Source organism: Anguilla rostrata, chromosome 7 (genome assembly GCF_018555375.3).
Source record: "Anguilla rostrata isolate EN2019 chromosome 7, ASM1855537v3, whole genome shotgun sequence".
In the NCBI taxonomy this organism is placed as follows: Eukaryota; Metazoa; Chordata; class Actinopteri; order Anguilliformes; family Anguillidae; genus Anguilla; species Anguilla rostrata.
This window is the reverse complement of record NC_057939.1, coordinates 21389443-21413486: the sequence shown is the minus strand read 5'-3', so window position 1 is coordinate 21413486 and position 24044 is coordinate 21389443. Positions and strand designations below refer to the sequence as shown.

General features: G+C 42.4%; 1 protein-coding gene across 13 annotated transcripts in view; it reads right to left on the bottom strand.

Annotated features, from left to right (window-relative positions):
- Window positions 1-2143: 2143 nt before the first annotated feature.
- Window positions 2144-24044, bottom strand: part of camk2d1 (calcium/calmodulin-dependent protein kinase (CaM kinase) II delta 1) — a 97818-nt gene continuing 75917 nt past the window's right edge. For 2 of the 13 annotated variants that reach the window (XM_064343670.1, XM_064343671.1), the window contains exons 13-20: window positions 23738-23778; window positions 20134-20193; window positions 18481-18525; window positions 15636-15684; window positions 7753-7828; window positions 6828-6922; window positions 6013-6246; window positions 2144-4201 (exon numbers count right to left, since the gene is read on the bottom strand). In XM_064343670.1, the coding sequence (XP_064199740.1) occupies window positions 6014-6246; window positions 6828-6922; window positions 7753-7828; window positions 15636-15684; window positions 18481-18525; window positions 20134-20193; window positions 23738-23778 (599 nt within the window). In that variant the 3' untranslated portion in view covers window positions 2144-4201; window position 6013. The remainder of the gene's footprint in view (window positions 4202-6012; window positions 6247-6827; window positions 6923-7752; window positions 7829-15635; window positions 15685-18480; window positions 18526-20133; window positions 20194-23737; window positions 23779-24044) is intronic. The other 11 variants (XM_064343674.1, XM_064343673.1, XM_064343675.1 and 8 more) reach the window with 6 other exon arrangements.

Below are 24044 nucleotides of genomic sequence, written 5' to 3'. Positions count from 1 at the left end.
TAAGCCAATATTTGTGAATGATGAGTACTCCAGGGCACTTTATTTAAAGCAAAGACACTATTTTGCCTTTTAATAAGCACTGTTTGGCCTTAAACCTTAAGTGAACTGAAGTTTGGCTTGCAGTTTTACCTGTATGCAGTGATCACAATGTTTATTTTCATCATTTTCAATTCTGAGCACTAAAAGGGCTAATAGTGGGTGACTGACAGACTTCTGTTTTCATGAATCTTATAAATTATGTGTGGCTTGTGATATTCTTATTGTCATGTTCTATATTATGTTTTAGCGGTCTGGGCAATTAATTTTTTTTTGTGGAGCAACAGTTCAATGGCTAGTTAAGCCCCACATCTATATGAGACCAAAGACACAATGCCAGGCATGGATTTCTAACAGAATTAGCAAGTGTTCCATGATGCCATCATGACCCCATCTACAAATGGAGATATGACACTCAAAATTGAGACAAACCAGCTCATCAAAAAACAACAGTCCAAGAAGTATATTTTTCTCTTTAAGACACAGATTTTTGAAGCAGTAAATATTTTAGAAATTAAACAGGGTTCATATTCCCATATGGTTCTCAGAATTTCAATGAATCTCCCACAATGGTGGCATAATAGTGATCACCTATAGATGGTGCTAAAGTCAAAAGTATGGTCCTGTTTTTTTTACCATTTCATTTGATCAGAACAAGCACATCAGAAGAAAAAATTAAAGATAGCCAAAACATTAGTCATCAAGATGATGAGTGAATCACAGCCAATAGTATATTCAATATATATTGAAGGGTTTAGCTCTCTTATCCCCTCTGAGGTCTACTGTGGCCTTTTCCTTCGCAAATTCTTTGTCATTGACACGGTCTAATCGGCTGTCATCTGCTCCTTTTGTATGGATTTTCCCTGAAGTCTTAGCTATGCTTCAGAGGCGAGATTGCCATCCTCCATGTGGCTGTACTAAGATAGCACACAGGCAGAGCGCTTGGATACATTGCAAAACATCACGTCTGACACAAACCCCAATGGCTTTTTAGGGCTGTTACACAAATGGAAAAAATTTGAATATGTAAATTTGAATACGTAGGAGTATAAAATTGACAAACTAGAGCAGGAGAGCGTTCACAGATATGGTTGATTATTTTTTTGCCCTTACCTTTCCCTGGCCACAGATGATAACCTTAAATTTGCCTCAAATCGCTTACTGTTTTCCTCAACCTAACAGTAACTCTAATTACAGGCCTTCTCAAATATGGGATTTTTTTTTGCTCGTGAATCCGTAATTTACCGCAACCTCAATACTTACTGTTTCCATATCCTAACCCTAACCCTAATGGCAACCCTACGCTAACACTAATCACTCCTCAGTCCTCATGCTTACAGGTTCCCTGAACCTAACCCTAGTTTAAGCTCTTTACCCTAATTGAAGCCATAGATACCTTCAAAAACTTCAGAAAACCCATTTAAAATGGATGAAAAACAAGGTAAATAACATGAATAAAATAAAAGAAGTGCAAAATATGTTTGAGGTCATTTAAAAAAGTTTTCCCTGAAAAGATATGCATTCATTGCAGATTTTCCAATGGCCATAAGTACGCATGCTACTATAGAAAATATTTGGCTCATTCAAAATCATTAACAACCCATGTACTCACCGTTCTTCAAGCTGCTGAACACGGCCGTGAACTCGTCTTAACCCTCACCCTCACTGTTTTCCTAACCCTTAACCTAACCCTACATTAGCAGAACCCTAAATTGAATCTTAAAACCTAATTCTACCCCTAGAAGTTCTTTCTCTGATTTTAAAAATTTAAATAATAAACTGAAACATAATCAATTTAATAAAATAAGTACAAATAATTACATTTAATTCATTTATTTTGAAAAACGTATTTAACTTTAAACCTTGTCCTCACCTTTTCCCAAGCTCCTGAACATAACCATAATCTTTCTCAGCCTTAAAACTTTCAGTTTTCCAACCCCTAACCCTAGCAATAGCTGAACCCTAACTTAACCCAAAAACCTTAAATCTAGCCCTAGTGCATTGTTCGATTAAAATGATGAAAAATAACCAAAATAGTTTATTGATTATCAATTCAATTATTCAAAATATAGTGAATGACAGAGGGAGATAAAAAACCAAACATCGGTCAGCAAAATTCACACATTTTATTATCATTTCTTAAATATATCAATCAGTCCTTTAATGGCATGTTCTATATACACCATGCCCAATGGTGCACTGCTGTTATCCAAAACTTAGAAGAGGGGGAAAAATGTTTTTTGAGAGAACAATAACTTTATTGTGCCATCATAATGAAGACAGTACAGGCATCAAGTTCCTAAGAAATCCTTGTGGAAGACCAACTTGACATATTCTACAATATATATTCCATCTTAGATATTAAAAATGCCAAATGCCACATCTAATTAGTCTTGTTTAATAAACAACAATGATGTCACACCAGCAATTTACAGGGAAAAAAAACGAATTATCTTAATGCTTTTTAACCCCTTATCTCCACACAACTTTATTGGCAAAATGACATGGCTCGACACACTCATATTTAAGCAAAGCACTACCTACAAAAAATGATTCAAACTGAGTGATTCCATTGGACTCAATAACTATACCTTTTCCCCCAAATATAAAACATCAAAGTCATCATTAACAACATCGCCTTAAATCAAATAACGAACACAGAGGTCCACATTATACAAAGGATTAGCCAAAGGTGCTTGTTAGGAGGGGGTGGGCTATAGGGTTATGTTTTTTCGGCTGGGGGGGTAAGGGGTCAAAAGGGGATCATGCATTGGAATTTTATACTTCGCTGCTGCACAAAGCGTATCCCCAGACAAACTCAATCAATAACGAAGGGCCAAAGTAAATGGATCACATATGATTAGGAAAACCAATCAATTACACAGTGTTAAAAAATAATAATAAAACCCAAACAGAATTAAATTTACCAAAGTGAAAAAAGCAAATCAACAACCAATAAAGTTCACAATTACCAAAAAGATAAATATCTTGGTCTGACTTAAAACACCTTTCCATGTGCCAAACTATGGCTATATGTATATGTATATATTCATATGTTACATTCTATTATCATTAAAACATTTGAGAAATAGTATTTAATGTGATAATGTATAGGCAAACACGTACAGTATATATTATAGCAAAATGTATGCTTCTTGTTTACTCTTTCTTAACATTGAAGAATATATATTTTTTTCTTTTGTAATAGTCCAGGTAAACTTGATACACCAGTTAAGAGCAAACAGAAAACAGCTGGTCAACATGAAACTGGTAATACTCCAAGTGTAAGCAAGAGTAGCAGTTTACTTCAATCACAAAATCTGTACATCACCAGCACATAAGCAAGCTCTTTTTTTTATTTTCTCTTAAAAATCTGTATTTGTCATATTGCACTCAAACTGACACATACAAATAACAGAAGTAAATTCAGATCACTGTGAAATGACACAAGTAAGCAAACTGCCTTGGTATCACGCCACAGAGATAACCCTGATCGATAAAGTTTTCTTTTTGAAACCGATCATTCTGATCGATGAAGAACAATCTGGTCCAGCTTGTGCATTGATGCAAGTGAATTTGACACGGTTGCTTCTAATCAAAGAAGAATACTCTTATCTATATGTGATCTTGGTTCAGAAAAGTCACCAGGGGTGACTGTTCTGTTTTCAGATGAGATTAAATGAGGGAAGAGAATGATTTTTTACCATATTGTTGACATTCAACAATGAACAGGAACTGTGATTTAACACTTCACATATCCTCAGTGGCTCTGGTGGTTATGCATTTGCCTAAGTATGAATAAAAAAAAAAAACAATGTATTCAACTTACCAAAAAAAATAAGAGAAAAGCCTTAAAAATAATAAAAGAAATTAAAAAGACACAACTCTGATAAACATCCAGTCATGTAGTGGACCATGTAAAGCGTCGCACAATGACACAAAAAGGGTGGATTCGGGGTGAACATTAAGAATGGCAGCGTCATGATTTTCTGCTGGCTTCTCAACCAGCGGTGATGTGTAAACAACAATCTGGGGTCAGATGGGCGGAGTTGGGAGAGGCGTGATTGGGAGGGGTGGTGGACATGGCAGACGCCAGATAGGTAGGCAGGAGTCAGCAGACACAAAGTCTTCGCTTGAGTCGCTCTATGCTGAAGATTCCTCTCAGCTGTAAAAGACAGAGGAACAGAATATCAGTGCACTGTTTCTCAAGGCTGGCAAATGTCTTTCTCTCTTAGTGCAGTGAGGCTACTGACCTGTTCTTGTCTGTATTTTATGTGTGACCAGTTTTATTTTTTTTATTTTTTCAGCTATCAACAGCCCTCTATGTTGCTTCAGTAACCATGACACGGTTGTGAAGGCGCCTGGCGCAAAACAGCTGACCGTTTTGATGACCACTGTGACCGAAAATTGCTCATGTGTCAGCGGTGAAACGGCGGGCTAACAGAGTTGGACACGCTCTGCAGTGTTCAGACCAAAGCCACGCAGAGCCTGCCCGCGTCTAGCTAGGGCCGCCAGCCCGTAAAACAACGATCACGCGGCACATTGGCTCAGCAGGAGACAGACATAGACGTGTCGTCTCTGACCAGAGCTGAGGGATACGGGAAGCCTCTTCGCTCACATCATACTCAGGCATTCGGCAGATGCTCTTATCCAAAGTGACTCACAAAAGTGCATACAATAAGGGTCAGGCAAAGAGCATTCCAGCCATCTAAAAACATTGTCGGGGCCTCGCATTGAGTGGGATGGAACAGGGATATTTACTTTGACTTACAGGGACCTTTAATTTTAAGTTTTTACACAAGAAGGGATACCCTTTACATAGGGAGGAAAGTCTTTTACTTTGATTATGTACACAGGTAGATACACTGCATTTTCAGTGTGGTAAAATTACAAGGATATATCACAGGAATAATCTATTCTCTGGCACCCAAAGCAACTGTTCAACCTTAATAAATCATCATTCATCAAATTACAAAAATGACAGGTCCAATCCTTTTTTTTACATGTACACACACACACACGCACACACACGCTCACTCTTACTCACTCTCACTGAGGATTTGCAATAGCTAATGGATACAAACAGTTGAATGGCCTAAATGGAGCAAATCCATTCATAAACCCCACAAGGTACCTTCTGCTATTGATCTTTCAGTTAAGTGTACTTCAATTTAACTCCACCTGATTTACACAGACACAGAAAATCAGTAATGGCTGCATTACGGTTATAATATCTTTGAGCTCGATACAGCAAGAGGCCATTTAACCTACAACAGACAGCAGACTCTGAATGAACGCCTTCCCTACCCACAGAGGGACCTCATTACCAATAAGAAGAATGACTGATGCCAAAAGGAATGATGTGAAAGATGAAAGTGTTTGTGTGGGTATGTGTGTGTGTGTGTGTGAGAGAGAGAGAAGCTAGAGGGTAACCAGAAAGGGAACTAAGCACAGTGAATTGCAGCACTAAATTCAGGCTGTAGTTCATTTAGATTGAACTGTGACTGCAGCGAAACCAGAATGCTTTCAAAGCTAATGCAGACAGTACTGAAAGAACTCAGTGTCACTGAAAATCAGAGAGGGCTGGGGAGCTAAGTGTGCAAATTACACTCAGTAACTGGGTGTGCAAATCACACTATCACACTCAGTAACTGGGTGTGCAAATCACACTATCACACTCAGTAACTGGGTGTGCAAATCACACTATTACACTCAGTAACTGGGTGTACAAATCACACTATCACACTCAGTAACTAGGTGTGCAAATCACGCCCAGTAAATGTGTGTGGAAATCACACTCAGTAAGGTCTGCGGAACTGGGAAAAGCAGGCAGAGCAACAGGCCGAGGGACGAGCCGATTGGAAGACGGCGGTTGAGAGGGCGGGCAGTAGGAGCGGCCGGCCGGAGGGGCGGCAGGGTGCGGGCGAGAGGGCGAGCGGGGAGCAGGCAGGCGGAGGGGACGGAGGACACAGTCACCTTACTTGGATGGTACGGTGGGCGAGCCGGAGCGGTGGAAGTGGATGTTCTGCCACTTGCCGTCGCGGCGGTGCCAGACGCGGGTCTCCTCGGACTGCATGGTCCGGGGCATGCTGCTGCCGTCCATGTACTGCGTCAGCCGGATGTAGGCGATGCAGGCGGCGTCCTCGCCGATCAGGTGAACGTGCGGGTTCAGCAGGATGGTGTGGATGGGCTTGTTCCCCTTGGACAGGGCTGCGGAGGGGAGAGGCCAGCCAGTATATCAGTATATCACAGCAAGGCATTGAGCCGTGAACCATGGCTGTGCTGGTCATAATACACAGGCCATATGGTGACTGGGCTGGGCATAAAACACAGGCCATGTGTTGACTGTGCTGACCATAAAACACAGGAAAAGCTAAATAAAAAGCATTTTTTCCAGTAAGAATATTTCTCATATGCACAATGGTGACAGTGAGGCCTACCACACTGGATGTACAGCCAGAACTCTGTAGATTCCAACCCCACTACAGACACATTTGACAAAAAAATCTGCTTACACTGGCAAGTTATATAAAATATAAACACAAAGTAAGTGAACAAAATAATTTAGAAGTGGCTTTTAAGAAGGATAGGCTAGTAAGTTAGTACTGCTGGTCTTTTTGGCGCCACACTAGTCAAATGGGACTTTTGACATCAGAGACACCTTGTACAACATTTGGCCTTCCCTACTTAAAATAATATATCATGTGCAGTCTGAAGCAGCTCCTCGGTGGGGTTAAGGCAGGGTTGTGGGAAGCATTTGGGTGCAGTACTGTCACCATGGTGATGTTTACCGTTCTCAAAGTAGAACCTGTGGAAATCGGTCCCTTCCACCAGGTTGCCTAAGGCCTCGGGTTCGAAAGAGGTAAGGCCTGGGTCACAGATCTTCCTGTGGGACAGAGAAAAGGAGGGTGACATTTTTAAGGAGGGTGCGGGGTCAGTCTGGCTCTGAAGGAAGAGGAACCAAAGCCATGCAGATACAGCAGTGGACAGAGTAGGTATGCAAAGCCTCTTAATAAGGACGTAATAAACAAAGGTGTGAATATCCAACAGTCTTTCCCGCTAAAGCTGATTGCACATGATGCAAACATGGCGTCAAACCATTAAATTCCTAAGGTGGAAGTGTTAACGCCCAACTTGGCAGCAACGCTAAACCTGACAGCGCACAGCTCAAAATTAACTTTGACCTTTTTTGAAGGTGACCTTTGTAGCATGCCCAGTCACATGACATATTTGCATGAAGCAGGAAGGTGTAAACATGGAAGAACATTTTGGGATAAACTCTGGATTTTCGGTCTCACAAAGCGAGTTCACAATTTAGCCATATACCACAGACAACCAACAAATATCACCGCTTGTTACAGTTTTCCAAACCAACGGCTTTCCTGGATGGATGAAGTCTAGTTTCAACATCTGGTGCCACTCAGTTATTCTCATGTGTAGTCACTGCCTGACTTGGCATTAACGGTAGCGTTTTATTCTTGTCATGTGAAAGCATCTTAATGCATACTGATGCTGAATATTATCCATAAATGTCTCTGGTCTCGTCCACTTCACTGACGGATTTTAAATATTTATGCGAAGGAACAGGTGTTCATCAGCAATGCACAAAACACCCTGAGCAGTCTGCTCTCCTGGGGTCGAGTGACGGACAGGGGAAACGCATTCAGGGGTGGGGCCTCGTGGGGGTCTCCATGGAGATGGAGGAGGGATACTCACGTGTAGGCTTCAAAGTCTCCATTGTTGATGGCCTCTATCAGCTGCTCTGTGACTTTAATGATCTCCTGCTTACGAGCTGCAAAATAAAAAGATGACCAGAGGCCGAATCAACAGCGGATCACCTTGAATTCATAATTCATAACTCAGCCCTGTATTCATAAAGCACCTCCAGTGTGCTAAATAATCAATCGCATATGACAAAACAAATGGAGACATCACATCACATTGTCACATGGTATGGTAGCGTTTCTCCACAATATTGTAACTGAAAGTGCTTTTATGAATAGAGATGACGTCAAAGGTACCGAAAAGAACACCAAATTGCTCTGTGATCACGTCCAATTTCAGAGCAAGTAAAATCACTACCATAGAGCATTGCTTCACAGATTGATGAGAGTGGCTTATCAGCAAATTAAATGAAAACAAAAACAAAAAGTAACATTTGATTACCTTTAATGTTAAGAGCGCAAGCTAAGGGATAATAAACAAATGTCTTATAATTTAGCAAAAAATCATATTAAACGTGATAAATAATTAAATCTTAACAATTACTATACACCATTTATGCAAATCGTTCATTAGATGGGTGTATATTACCTAACATATACAATAAATAAAATAAAATGCAAACAAAACAAAAGACTGTTAATATTGTTTTATTTTATTTCATCACTCAAAAATGGATATCGGAAAATAACTACTGCATACTGCGAACAAAGGGATATTTGAAAGAGTGGTCAGAGGATTCCCTTAGCATGACTTCATACATTTAAAAATGTACACACACACACACACACACACACACACACACCCTGCATTTTCTCATAACTGCCAGGGAAAATCCAGACCTCACGCTACCACGGAGCACAGAGCACTCAGCTCTGTTCGCTCAACATCGCCGCGGCATGGCGGCCCCACGATGAGAGGTGATGAAAGCGGCCCTGGGAAGCGAGCTCTCGGGCTGTGTGAAACTCAAGAAGCCGCTGAGAAACGTGCGCTGTGGGGACGTTTACACGAGAGCCCTCTCTCACAGATGAGGGCGACCGATAATGGACCGTACTGACAGACTCAGGGCTTCCTCGAACTGTGACATCACAATGTACGGCTCTCTCATTGGCAGCTGTGCAGGCCACCAGTCTGGGCTTTGTCCTCACAAAGAATGAAATGCAGTCTTAGTGTGCTAGCATGGAAGAGCAAACTCCTTGTGCTTTTTAGCACCATGAGGTGCAAGACATTTCAGATGCCTGCAGTCTTTAGTGTCTGTTTTCTGGTAAAAGCAAGAAACCATGTCCAAATACACTCAAACAGATTAAAAACTCTGCATTTCTCCAAACTCACTATGAAACACCAGCATCGCCACTCTCTCCTGGATCCCTACGTAGCCCTACAAACAGACGCAGCCGTCTGAGCACCCCCACGCTTTTCTTAGAATTTCAAAATGCCTAATGAGTCTTTAGCTCTGACAATGCTACACCACCGAGTGCATTTCATTACGGCCACGGCACAAAATGGCAGACCACTGAGACTAAAAGAATTCACTTTTTGCTCAGAAATTAAATCAATACACCAATACACTACTTCAGTCCCATGATAATGACAAAGAATTCATACCACAGTGAACAACAAAAAGAAGATATGGTCGCTTTCTTTCTGGCTTTGTTAATGAATTAGAGTGTAACACATATTACTGGGCTTGTTGCAGTTCACTAATAGCTTTGCTTCTCATGACAGAGATGGAATTCATTTTCACACAAAAGAGACCCCTACGTCCATGAATCTCAGCTCTGTGATGTCACAAAGAACTACTCACAGAGTAGTGTGTGTGTGTGCGTTAGAGAGAGAGAGAGAGAGAGAGAGAGAGAGAGAGCAGTTGCTGAGAGACAGAGGGAGACCATTTGCAGCATTCTACTCAAAAGTTGTTGACATTTCCATTCGACTAGGCCCTGACGACAGGTGCCAGTTTGAATGAGGGTGTTCTCTCATATTTGCATTGCCCACTTCAAAAAAAGGTTCAGACCGAAGCACCAATCCAAATTGCAGTGGAATTACAAGCTATATATTTACATTGAGTCAGCATATTGTATAATGTAGAGCATACAATGTAAATTATGTTTAAAAAAACAAATACAGTTTGACTGGCTGTTGAATGGAAAGGGAAAAAGACTGTTTCTACCCTTCTGTTTATGGTCTGTTGTCCTATCTGTAACCAGGCAAGAAGCTCACTCATAGACAGCCATGTTGAGTCACCTTTACAGTGACCAAGTGGAGAAAAACACAACTGGTAGCTCATAGACTTTCACAGACCTCTAGAACCTATAGCACAGCCACTTCTAAAATCCCATCAGTGTACAGAACTGTATACATCCACTATCAACAGAACTAGAACATGACCTCCATTTAACTCCAGAACATTAACATCTAATTATATAAGTTTGTGTATATGCCAAATCATTACTGATTATCATCATTTCTGTAAATACCTCCAATGTCATCAGTACTATACACTAAATACATCCAGAGCTCTGCACCTCCAAACTCATCAGTACAGTATATTCCTCCAGAAGAGTCAGCTCTTTTTATACCTCCAAACTCATTAGTACTAATATACCTCCTGAACCACCATCCCTCCACATATCCCTAATTTCAGCAGCATTGTACACAATATACCTCAAAAATATCTCTATGCCTATAAGTGCCTTGGGCAGCTCCAGAACAGTCACTTCATTATACACCACTACACTCAGCAATACTGCATATATTCCCAGAAGCATATACTGTACCTCCTATTTAATCAGGTCACGCCACTACAATTATAGTCCTTCTCTAGGCTTCTACAGACTTCCAAAGTATATCAGCACTGTTTGCCATTATCAAAGTTTCCAAAGTTTTCCTTAAATAGAAACAGTCTGAACAGCCTTGTTTTGCAGGGAAGTGCTTAAAACTGCAGTCTTATCGCAGACGGTCACATTTTATAACGAGGAGTGGCCTGAAACCTAATCCAGAGCAGCAGTTCCTTTCCTCTGACCTCCAGGGACACGAAACCAATAAATGCAGACACACTCCTCTCATTTCCACCCTAAGGGCATCATCTGAGATCTCCGCAAGACTGCTAGAGGAGTAGCATGTAGATTCCCATCAGTCTGGATAGAGACACCAGGGAAGGGGAGATGGCATTTTTCTGTTTCGTGAGCTGAAAGGGGTGAGGGGGGAGTGAGCTCAGCAGAATGACGCAGAGTCTGGGTTCTGAAGGACGACTCGTCCCTCATTGGCCTGCAGCTCAGAGGTCAGGAGCAACTTGCAGGAGCAGATGAGCTCACACACAGGCCACGCCCCTGAACGCCAGACGCAGGCAGTGACGCATGGAGGTTGCTTCCTTTCCCCTGCAGGGTGCGAAACGCGTCGTCTGAATCGACAAATCGTTTTTGCCAGAGTTGGGGAGCGGCTCGATATTAGCATTAGTGATGCAGGCAGCAAGAGAAGCATAGGACTTTGGTTCAGCCACCAAATTCTAGAATGTCGCTGCCCTATGACATCACTGGCACGGAAAAGCCTGGGCGGGGTCGAGCCGGGGTTCGGTGGTTGGGTGGGTGGAGGGGTTCAGATTAAGGGGGAGGGGGACCAGCAGGAGCCTCTCTCCCCTCCAGGTAAGACTTACACTGCACAGAAGAGCTGGGGGCCTGGCTGGACTCAGGCCTATGGGAGTGGGCCTTTGAGTTTGCGTTTTCTGCGCATTTGGCTGTTGAATTGATGGAGAGAAACACAACAAATGAGCAAACGAAGGTGAGGAGGTAGCCGGCGACGAGCAGCCTGAGGAGGCAGCGGCAGCAGGCCCCTCCGCTGGGCCAGTGGACGCTGGGAGAGCGCCAGCACGACGAGGAGGTGGAGGAGGACAAAGAGGAGCGAGAGGAGCTGGAACGCTCCCGTTCGTACACCTGAGACACACCTGGGACCAGGTGGGGGGTGACAGCGGGGGTGGGGACACCCCGGGGATTTTGGTGTCAGGAGGGCGGGAGTGGAGGGTAAGGATTTGAAAATGGAATGGAAGGAATGGAAGTACAAAAGAAAATAAAACAGGGAGGAAAGAAAGAAAGAGACCAAAATGAATGGAATGAATATGAGCCTTCAGTGAACAATGAACAATGATATGCTTTGTCTGCGGAATTGCTGATTGTGGGGAAAAAAAGAATGAAGAGGTGAATTGCTGAATGAGTAAATGAGATAGGAAGGAAAAAAAAGTAAATGAAAGAGAGGATGAGTGAGGAGGGACGACACCAAGCAGCTCTCTGTTGGGCGTGAGCTGGAGGAGTTCATGTCAGGTGCTGAGCAGGGGGAAACTTCCATCTCTACACGCTGTGGAACGCAGAAGGTCAAGGGTCAACACTCCGGCTCAGGGGCAGAAAGAGCTATGCTACTTCTGCCTTAACGTCAGTCAGTATAACTGATGCTCGGGGGAACCCAAGACAAAAATCTGAGAAAACTCTCCTCATACCTTTGAATGATTGCATTCGCTGCGAGATAAACATTTAATCAACTTGCTCTTTGAACCTGAATAACTCAATCTAGCGCACTCAGCCGCTCCTTTTATTTTTCGAAATGCAACAATACCAGCCTAATTTGTCTGGTTTTTGTTATCCGTTTCCCGCCGATGAGCCGTTACGCCAGCCGATCAGCTGAAAAGCCTCCGTCAAGCATTACGCAGTCTAAAAAAAACAAAACAAAAGTGCCGAAATGATGAACTTCAGATGGCTTGCGAGATAGAGAGCTTTCTGAGTGCACAATCACTCCCGTTTATTCAGCTCACGATTCAGACAGAGATAATCAGCATTCACCCTTCTACAGTTTCACTCACAGGACACAGGACTTCAAAAGGAAATGTGAACGAGCAGTTGCATTTCCGATATTAATGACACAATACTAGGAAAGGAACGGGGAAAAAAGAAAGAAGGGAGCTTATCAATTTCCCAGTCAATTTAGCCCTTCCACTTATAGTTCATATGCAGCCATTACATGTGACAATATCTCCAGTGGTGTTAATCTCAAAGTTTAAATATTCATTTTGGCAAGCTAACATTTTGAGACACCCTGACACCCAAGTCAAGCCTTCAGTAGAATAGGACCCATCCGTTCTCTGTAATATGTATTTAACAATATTAAATCTATATTTATAATGAGCAATAATTCTGTGGAAAAATGGCTCCCAGATGACAGAACTCCGGATCTGCATGAAAAGGCTGTTAGTCTGATCTAATGAAGCTCTGTGCGAATGTCCCACTCCTACACAAACACTGCCACTGGAGACTGTAGCTAATTGTGCCGGCCCACACACAAATCAATTGCCCTCGTCTAGCTGCCTATTAGTGGAGAAGGGAAAAAAATGACACCAATAAGACCTTTCTGTATTTTCTAGCTCTAGCCCTGCTCTCCATCCTCTACAGCCCCAGCCTATGTTAATGGTCAGGAATTTTCCACATGTGAGTAACTTGGAAAGTATGCCGTAAATCACAGAAGATTCATGTACAAATACACACTCTACACATACAGAACATTACAGGATGAAACCGGTTCCAGACAGTATGTCTCAGGGCCCATGTTAGGAATAAAAAGAAATTCACCAAAAAAACAAAAAACAATAAAATATACAAAAACAAAAGAAAAATATACTTAGGAGTCCAGCACAGTACAGTTAAAATGGGAATGACTGCTGAACCACACCCGAAACACAAAACCAGTACATTAATGGTACGACTTTACAGGCTGCTCCTAGTTCAGAAATTAGCATGTACTACAGAGCCATTATTGTATGATTACACACGACTGGGGAGCATTCAATCCTTCTGCTAAGGACCACTGCTCTTTTGGTCCAAGTTTTTAAGATTCCTCAGTGACTGCTGAATAAATTGGCCATGTTTATGAATCGTTCTTTTAAAATGAAGGGGAAATAATAAAATTGACCCTAGAGGGACGAATAAAGTGATGTTGTATTGCATCATGAAAGGTTTAATTCCTGCTTGGATTCATTATAAAAAATTCTGAAAAGTAACTAGAACAATATGCCACGGAATGTCCTCCAGAAGATTAGACACAATAGTTATTATTAAGAATATGATGTACAGAACAACAAGTTTGTCTCCACCACGTGACCTGCAGGGATTTAAACTTTTATTTCAAAGGTAATCCTCCAGGGGTCCCCATAGACACTCAAATGGCACAGTCATGTGACTAATTGCACAATTGAGTTTCTAATTGAGACATTTACAAAAACAGATTGTTGATCTAATATGGGGAGAGTCAGGAAGGAAAGTGAACATGGATGAAAGTTGCTATAAAAATGCTATAAAAAAAACATGTGGTCCTCCTTCCCAGTCGTGGTCAGCCACAGGGTCTGCTGGCTTCATTGTTACACAGCACTTAAATAGCACAGCACTTGATCAGTTAAAGCAGTTGATTACACAGCTAAGCCAGGTCACCTGGTTTCTTGTGCCTTTAACGGTGCCTGATCTTAAGGAGAAAACAAAAACCAGCAGACTCTGTGGTAATCGTGACCTCAAGCTGGCGGAGGACTGAAGTACAATGCGAGAAAACGAGGGGAGACAAACTGTTGGCCCCACTGATGTATTCAGCCCTGCCAATCACATTCACATTACATCACATTACTTCCCTGCATATCAGGCGCCCACAATAAGGGTAATTTACACCTGCACTCAGTCGACACTATTGGATATTTACAGGAAAGTAGAGGTAATATAACGGAACAGCAGTGTACCTCCTACTCTAGGATTGAAGCTCACCAGACTGAAGCCTGCAATCAGTGACACCAGCTGCTCAAACGCTCCCTGTGTCTTTCTAGCTAATTAAGAACAGGGTTTTTATGTTTATCTGCTAGTAAAAAACAAGACAGATCCTCACACCCCAGGTGCAAGATTTACACTTAGGTTCCTAACCCCAGTGCTTGAAATTTCTTCACTTTTGCCAAAAAACGTACGGTACAATCTCCTCACTGCTAGGCAAACACGTTTTGCTATTCAAAAACCACTCTTTTTCATCACTGAACAATATTGGAAAGGAAAAGTCGAACACAAAACAACATGCAAAATGAGAAACGAAAAGAACAGACACAAGGTGTAGATTATTAATACGTTCACAAAGGAGGGAAAAAGAAATAAGAACATATAACTTAGAACATATATAGTAGTAGAGCATTTTCTAAGCAACAAGCAGTCGTAGAGCACATGCAGTGGCAGTGGATTAAAGGGCTGTGGACATCTGAACAGAAGAGACAGAAGCTAAAATAAAAAAGAACAAGAATTAGGAAAGAATTAAGAAGATGAGGTCAAGCATGAACAAACAAGCAGGAAGAAAGAAAAAGCCAACATACTGTAATTATGCAAAATAATTAGCATTACCATAAACTATGAATAATATTAAATTTGTCCCAGCATTATTCAAGCAAGTATAGAGCCTTACAAATGCAGAGTCGTACATCTAACATAATATTAAATATGCAATGTAGGATGCACACAAGGCAAGATGCAAACAAAATGTATGAAAAACTAAATTCCATCTTTAGTGGGTTGTAAACAGGCCTGTTCCTGCACTGGAGCAGAAAACTTGTTTTTCCAGCAACATAGCTAAATAAAATTGCAGTGAAATTGCAGCAAAACCTGTTCCTGAAGCTGCTAAAGCAAAGCAGCACTGCTCTGAGAATGTAGGTGACACAGGGACATGAGCTATGACAGACGGCAGTGCCCACTGCCCAAACTTTCACCCCCACCCCCATAATTTTACACCCCAGGCCAGGCCCATCACAGTGAGGAAAGGAAGTAGTAGTTCATGGTCAGAGATGGGAGAAGGGGACCACTGTCTGACCGCTTCTGGGTTCCTACCTTTCACATCTTCATCCTCAATGGTGGTGTTAGCACTCTCTAAGGACTCCTGTAGGAGGGAGGGGGAGGGAGGGGGAATAGAATGGGGAGACACAATTGAATTAAACTCTACAGACTCAGCAAAGATAATTTATTCAACCACAAGCAAACACCAACCCTCCAACAACCAGAAAAGAAGAACCTGCGTTCAATGGAGTGAGTCAAATGGTACAGCCACTGCGTAGCAGTGGGCACGCAGGTGAGCCGTCTCCAAAGCCAGAGCCGAGCTGGCCTGAATGGAAATGAAACCTTGCTCTGCCATCTCTCTTATCTTTCTCTCTTTGTAACCTGTGTTAATATCCAGCAATTACCCCAGGCTTTGTCATACGGAGATAATGCTGATGGGGCTATCCCCCACTGGCCTTTCATTTCCTTTGATTACAGCTGCACGCTTCCCATCAAGAGAGATGGCTCACTTCCTGCCCAAGCTGTTGTACCCATTCGTGGGTAGGAACTCCACACTGAAAAGGCTCATTATTTAAAGTGTATTTATTCGCCTCCCATGAACGGAATAACGTGGCTGTTTTTTAATTTCAGTGTAGAGAGAGAGGGAGAGAGATAGAGAGAGAGAGAGAGAAAAACAAACCTAGTCAGCTTCTAGGATCCTAGGCTCTCAGTAATCATATTTTCTTGTGGTACAAACCAAAGTAGCAGTATCAGAAGACCGCATATCTCTCCAAGAACAAGATTAAACCGGTGACCAGAACGAAAATCATGCAAGGCGTGCGACCATTTCCCTGGGTATTGCCACCCTCTTACTTGCGCACAGACACCGTGAGTAGGACCACCATTTTGTCTCCATCATGTGACCTACAGAGATTTAAACTTGTATTTCAATGGTTATCCTCCAGGGGTTCCCACAGGCACTCCAACAGCACAGTCAAGTGACTAATTGTACAATTGAGTTTCTAACTGAGACATTTATAAAAAAAAAAAACAATTAGATCATCTAATATGGGGAGAGTCAGGAAGGAAAGTGAACAGGAATGGAAGTTTAAATGCTACAAAAAGGCATGTCTTTGAGCCAGTGGCCCTCACTCCTGGTCCTGGAGAGCTATAGGGTCTGCTGGCTTTCGTTGTTACTCAGCACCAAAGTAGCACAGCTACAGCAGTTGATTACACAGTTACACTTTGGTAACCTGGATTCTTGGGTCTGAACTGGTTGCTGATCTTAATAAAAAAAAACAAAAGCCAACAGACGCTGTGGCTCTCCAGGACCAGGATTGAGTATCGCTGAAGTAAAAGAGAAATGCAACCATATAAAGCAAGGGTGTCCAATCTTATTCAAAAAGGGCTGGTGTGGGTGCAGGTTTTTGTTTCAGCCCAGCACTAAGACACCCGATTCTACTTAAAGTCTTGATTGAAGAGCATGATTAGTAAATTAGATGAATCATGAATACATTTTTTATTTAACTTTTTAGTATAAATTAAATGTTATATAACTGCTCTCCTTTTTAATGTGGGCATTTCCTACTGTTCTTAACAAAACTTATCATGCCATAAATTACTGCATTACGTCCACGGCAGCAAGTAATCAAATTGAATTTAGCATGTGTGTCCCTAAAAACATTGCTGTCAGACATTGTATCTGCTTAATTAGTGCCAATTACTTTATCAACTGAGATTACGTGGTGCAAATGAGATAATTGTTTGAGAAGGTCATTTGACTAAAGTACTAAACCGAAGAGACAAACTGGTGGCCCTAACTAGAAGACGGAGCTCCACAGGTACACAAAATAGAGCCCACTGTTACATGTGCATGCAATGCAGACAGAAAGTAAAGTAGACTGCTTTGTGTTTTACCTCTGACAACCATGTTTTGACCTACTTCTACGCACACACACACATACACAAACACACACACAAACATATTTCCAGAGGTCCGGAACATAACCCATGACCCTTGCATCATCAATAATGCTTACTGTTTTCCTAAACCTAAATCTAATTTTAACCATAACCCCGGGATCCCTGTCAATTGACCTAGAGTCATCTCAAATATGGTGCTGTTCTACTAAAACGGCTGAATTCAACAACAAAACTACAAGGATATATGTTTGAAGAAATTTTTTATTTCCATGAAAAAATAAGAAAATGCATAAGACTATAGTGCTAAGCCCCAGCAGTGAAAAAACTGTGGGCATCCAAATCAAGGACTAACCTTTACCTTTACTTTTTCCCTGGGTCCTATGCATACTGTAACTTTAAACTTGCCTCAACTCTAATGCTAGCCATTTTCCTACACCTAACCCAAACCCTAATTTTATGGATGAAAAACCTAAATCAAGCTCAAGGACTGACGCACACGCATGCACGCATGCACACATCAAATCAACAAAAGATTTAACCACATAATCCACAGCAAACATAACAAACTGAAGAAAAGAAACAATTTGACCAAGCTCTCCCAGATGAAACCACAGTGTTATCAAAACATTGTTGAAATGCTGCTTAAAATCAACCATTTTATGAGAACAAACTAGAACATTTCTAGGATAAACAGAAGAGCAACCAGGCCACACTTATCATGCAGGAAACAACAGATACTACAGACACACACAAGGCCATACCCTCAAAACAGACAAAGTAACAATCACCCCTAGCACAGTGACTTCATTTTGGGAGCAAAATGAAGTTATACGCACAGACAACGTAACCGATCTACCGCATGCTAACTAGAAGACATTCAGTAAAACCACACAAATAGATCTTTCCCACAATGCCACGGCATCTGAACACAAGCTTCAAGCTGCACCACCATGTTTGTAGACACGTGAGCTGGGGGGGAAATGTAATCTTCCAATACCTTGTTTCCATCAGTGGGGTTGTGGATAACAGTGGTTTGAGGTTCCTGATCAAGGAGAGGACAGAGGAGGAAGAAGGACATAAAAAAGAAAGACGAGAGAGAAAGAAAGAAAAAACATTCTCTCACTGTTAAGTGCTGCACAGACGGGCTAAAGAGGAACAGGCACTATGGGAAGCGAAGACACGGGGTGGCCATTTTGGGATGGGAGCTGACGAGTTAGTGGCTCTTGCCAAAGGGTGCACTTCTACAGTCCAATGTCTACAGCCAAAGCATGCAACAGACCTTATTCAAGCACATTGTGGGCATACTGACAGGAGACCCCCCCCATCCCCTTCCACTGTCACTCACTGCTGTCCATCAGGCCCCAGTCACCATGGCAACCTCATGGCCTGGATTCAGACTCCTAAGCCCTTACCCTGTAATTACACTTTATATTTATAAAGCTTAATCACCCCGCACATTTCTCCAGGACTGCGTGAATCGCGTTTCACAGGGTCTCATAGGGTTTTAATCAAAACACTGGAGATGTCATGGGAGATGCTTGTGGGCGATCCATGCATTGTGACTTGACACTGTAGACGCTGAGAGGGATTTAGCAGAATTGATCCAGTTCATTCCCTGCAATTTGTGTAATCTCGACAGCAGTTTAAAGAAGATTAGGCTGAGCCACTCCATTGCACCATCCTCCACGATGCAAACGGACAAAAACAAAAGCAAAAAGGAAAGCCTCAGCGCGTAGGTCCAACTACATCAGTAATGACCTGTTGTGTGTAATTCCAATTCAAACTATTTTTTGCTCAGTCTAACCCACTGTCTGGCCTCAGAGAGAATCAATACTTCATACAGTCAGAAAAATTAAACAAGTTGTGTAAGCCTCTCTGGGTAAGAGCATCTGCTAAATGTCTGTAATGTAATGTAATGTAAAACTTCAGCACCGCAGAAGTTTCAAAGATGATATCAGGAACCTTTCCATTTTAAAGCTGGATCCGTTTGCATGCCTCTTCTATCGAACTGTGATTTACTCTAGCAGCATGAGCAAGGTTGCCAAGAGACAGAGGATTTATTTTTTGCTCTCTGTTAGCAAACACGCACATCTTGCTCAAGGTCTTAATGCATGGATCATGTGATGAAACGCCCACCCTGGGTGGAGGTCACCTGGGTTGAGACCAGGCTGACACATGCATTGCAGAGATGGCAGCAGTGATCCTGGGGCGCGTGAGAACCTGAATAAGGTCTAATTTGGTCGACTGTGTTACACTAGCGATGAGTTAACTCTTTGCCACACCCCTTTGTTTCCATGGTCCTGAAAACAAAGGGTGAGGTGGCGGCGCCTGAGTGACATCACAAAGGCTAAGAAAGACCAGACAAGCAGCAGCACAGTGACCCAACTGCAACTTCCACACGACGCATGCAGGCAATCAGCTGCTCCTACCAATACTAGCAACAACCACTAAACTGCACAACAGTACCCCGAATGGCGGCGACATCTGGCTTAAAAATACACAACGCTTTCCATCTTTAAAATTAACATTGCCATTATTATAAGTACCATTCCACAGAAAAAGCAACAAATTTTAAAAGGACACGCACGGCTAAAAAAAAAAGAAACAATAATAAGGAACAGAAACACAGAAAAGCCACAGAGCAGAATACCAGTGCAGGAGTGGGGACAGGCTCTCTGGGGCTGGTTACTACGTTGGCTTTGTTGTTAATCTGCAGGGGTGTAGAAGGGAAAAAACAGAGACAGACAAGCCTGAGACCTCAGGCCCCAGCCAGGATTAAAGACAGAAACAAAGACCACAGAGGAATGTCGAAATGTTCCCAGAATCCCCACGGCTGCAGAGAGAAAGCATTAGCATTGCTAGCTGATGCAAACTGATGATGTCATCATGAGGTCATATTGTGGCAGCATAACAAACGAGTGATATGCGAGAAGAAATGATGGATGCTGGACAATCTGAGGGCAGTTTCATGTAAGAGGTAAAAACATATACTAATACAAAGCCAAGATATCAACTGATACCATACAACTAATTACAGAAATTAGTGTTTCAAAGTTGTTCATGAGAAAGATGCTGCCATAAATATTTCTTAAATTTGCTTAAATGCATGAATGGAAACATTCCCCTTGAGTCTGATTTGCTGGCTCTAAAAACTCCTGACATTTAATCTCATAGCTGGGCTGAGGGAATGTATATTCCCTTTTATCTTCAGTATTCTCCTGTGTGTCAGGAAGAAGGCTTCCAGTCTGTATTAGAGGCATTTACAGACCTTGAAATCACAAATGAGACCTAATGTGCTGTCTGCCTAACATAATAAGGAGAAATAAATATTCCCTGAAAAGTGCATTCAGCGCTTTGATTGACTGCAATATAAAGTTGAGTCATGGATCACTGAAGCCGGTATCTCTCTGTTAGAAAGTGCAGATCAAAAAATGTACACCTGGACAGCAAACAAACAAAAAAAGCGGATGTCTCTTTTCCAAGTCAGTAATCACATAAATTATTGCTGGTCATCTGGAATAAAGCAGAACTCCCTAATGAGGCATGAGTTTCACATTACTAATATAAAGGAAAGGCGGCTGTTTGCTCAGTGTGGCGTTATTCCACTGATAGGGAGCTTCTGCTCAGCTTGTGGCTTGGCTCTGAGGGTGAATTACCCATGAAGCCTGTGTCCTGTTGCTGGAAGCCACTGGAAATACATTTTATTAAAAAAAAAAACAAGGGGGCATGGTAGGTGAGCCAACGCCAGAGGTGGAAAGTCCAGGGGTCAGAAAGTAAAAGTCCTGCCATGTGTTTCTTCCACGCATGAACTCAACCAGCTGATTTTACTAATTAGTTCCACCTCCTGGCTGAAGAACTAATGAGCAAAACCAGGAGATAGGAACAACATACGGAGGACTTTCACTTTCTGAACCTGGGTGTTCCACCTAAGGCCAAGCCAAGCAGAAGAAACACAGTGAAATGAAACCGTGGGCTGTAGGAGAGACCTACAGCAGGCCAGAAAAACCTTCCTGAAACTACACTGTGGCCTGCAGGAGAGACCTTGAGCAGACTAGAGAAACCACTGTGAAATTAAAGCATGATAAACAGGAAGCGTGTTAGGCCTACTTCAGGCTGAGGAAACCACATAAAAACTATGCAGCGGACTGCAGAAGAGACCTTGAGTGGGCTAGAGAACCCACTATGAAACTACAGTAAGCAACGTGTGGCCGAAGAGGCCCACAGCAGAAACCACTCCAAAACTATGACCGACTGCTGGACCTTATCTCAGAAAAGGCAAGCACGAGAAAAGCCTCACCATGTTTCACAGGAAGTTCAAGGGGAATTTCACTTTATAATACTTCTGGGGTCATTTTCACACCTACCCAGGCTTTTGTGTGCACCCCAGACAGTTTTTAGGTTGCTTGCTTCAATGTTTAGGCATTTCAACATTCAACATCAAACTCCACGTTAGTCACGTTGTAAACACACGTCCCTGCTTCTCATGACTGATATTGTCCTTCTAATGAATGTGTCGCCCTTCATTTTTCGATTTGTTATTTCATTATGTTAATATTTTACGCTGTTTTGTTGCTTTCCTTTACAAATGCAGGAAGTAGACACAGGCAGTTTAGTGTTGAACTCGAGGATGCATATCATTGCGCGACTTCTGATGCGGGCGTACCTGCAGACAATAACATTAGGTTGGTCGTAGAAATAGTGTTGTATTGCTGTTAGCTAGAGAAACTGAAAATGTCTGAGGACAAAATAAATGGATACAGGCTCTTGTGTTCAACAAATGTTAAAGCATATCCCAGAATTCAACAGTTGTGCACTTATAATTTGAACCATGTATTATGAAGTAATGTTTTCAGCATGGATGAAAACAGAACTAACATCAGAGCCTAAAAATGATCACAGCAAACACTACTAGGTTACATAAAACAGATGTTTGGCAAGAATAAAAAGGTTTTGCAAAATTTGGTTTCTCTGTCTTATATTCCAGGTCCCCAAAGTGCCCTTGATATAATCCTTGTTATGGTGCATGAGATGAAAGCAAGAGATACGCTAAGAAAGCAGGTCTCCAGACTGCACCTGCCCTTTGTTAAAACCATCATAATAAGAGCATCATTGACTGAGATTAGATGACTTTCAGACTAAAGCCCATGCCCTATGCAAGATTCTGGCGCAGTCATTGCTGGGCAGAGGAGGTTAATGCTGCTGGGTAGTGTGTAGGGAGAGGAGCACAAGGCAGCAGCCGCACAGGGATGAAATCAGACAAGGATGGAAGAACTGCCCTTCGGCATTTCCAAATACAACAGCTGTGGGGACAGTGTGTTATCAAACAAAGGCCAGCTGAGTTAGAGGGAGGGGGAGATAGAGACGGAAAGAAGGAGATGAGGGCGAGAGAAACAGTCAAACAACAGGAGAGGAGAAATGGAGTTGAGAAAACAGACAGATGAGAGATAGAGATGGAGACAGAGAGATTGATGGGAGAGAGAGATGCAGAGCCACACACAGAGAAAAATGAGCCAACACCTGCCAGGCTGCACATACTGTAGATGGGAAAAGATGATTGGTGATTGAAGGTACACTGTCGCCAACAGCTGGGGTGGATTTGGCGCGCTGCACCACTGGTTTTTCAGCACTACACTCTGATCAGTAAAAATGGCCATGAAACCACAGTGCTGTCGCGCTAGAAATGAACGTGCTTTTCCCTTCATATGGAACCGTACGTGAATACGTGCGTCAGGGCGACTGCCCATTTTCACTGAAATCAAAGAAAAAATGAAAAGATGATGAAGGCAGTTAAACAGCCCAATGCACCGGACCAGGCTCCTAAAGAAGGCGGAGTAGACTGTGTTTCAGGAGCCACGGACTGAACTCCTATTACACAGGGTTTATGCAGCATGTCTACTCTCCATGCACTTCCATGTGTGTGTATATGTGCATGTGGATGCACATGTATGTGTGTACATGTAGGTGCACTTGCGTGTATGTGTGTGTGTGTGTGTGTGTGCGTGTGTACATGTGGGTACACGTGTGAGTGTGTGTGTGTACATGTGGGTACGTGTGTGTGTGTGTGCGTGTGTACATGTGGGTACACGTGTGTGTGTGTGTGTGCGTGTGGGTACGTGTGTGTGTGTGTGTGTGTTTACATGTGGGTACTCGTGTGTGTGTTTACATGTGCGTACACGTGTGTGTGTGTACATGCGGGTACACGTGTGTGTGTGTGTGTGTACGTGTATACATGTGGTTGCACATGCAGGACATACCTTCACACCATCAGGCTTCTTGTTCAGCAAACTTCTGGCTGCTGTAGAGAGATGTGAAGGAACAGACTCAGGATGCACCCATAGAGGACACACTCACTTATGCTAATGCTAACACTGCGTTTGCTGCAGGTGGGCAATTACAGTCCTCCACTGCTAATAAATGCAATCAAATCAGGGGAGGTAGTTATACATGCAAAATCAAGCTAACAGCAAAGGGCATGTTTTGATTGGATAATTCAAACGCAAGGTGAGGCTTCATTCTCGTGAAAAGAGTGTGAGTTTTGCCCACATGCACAAAAACACACCA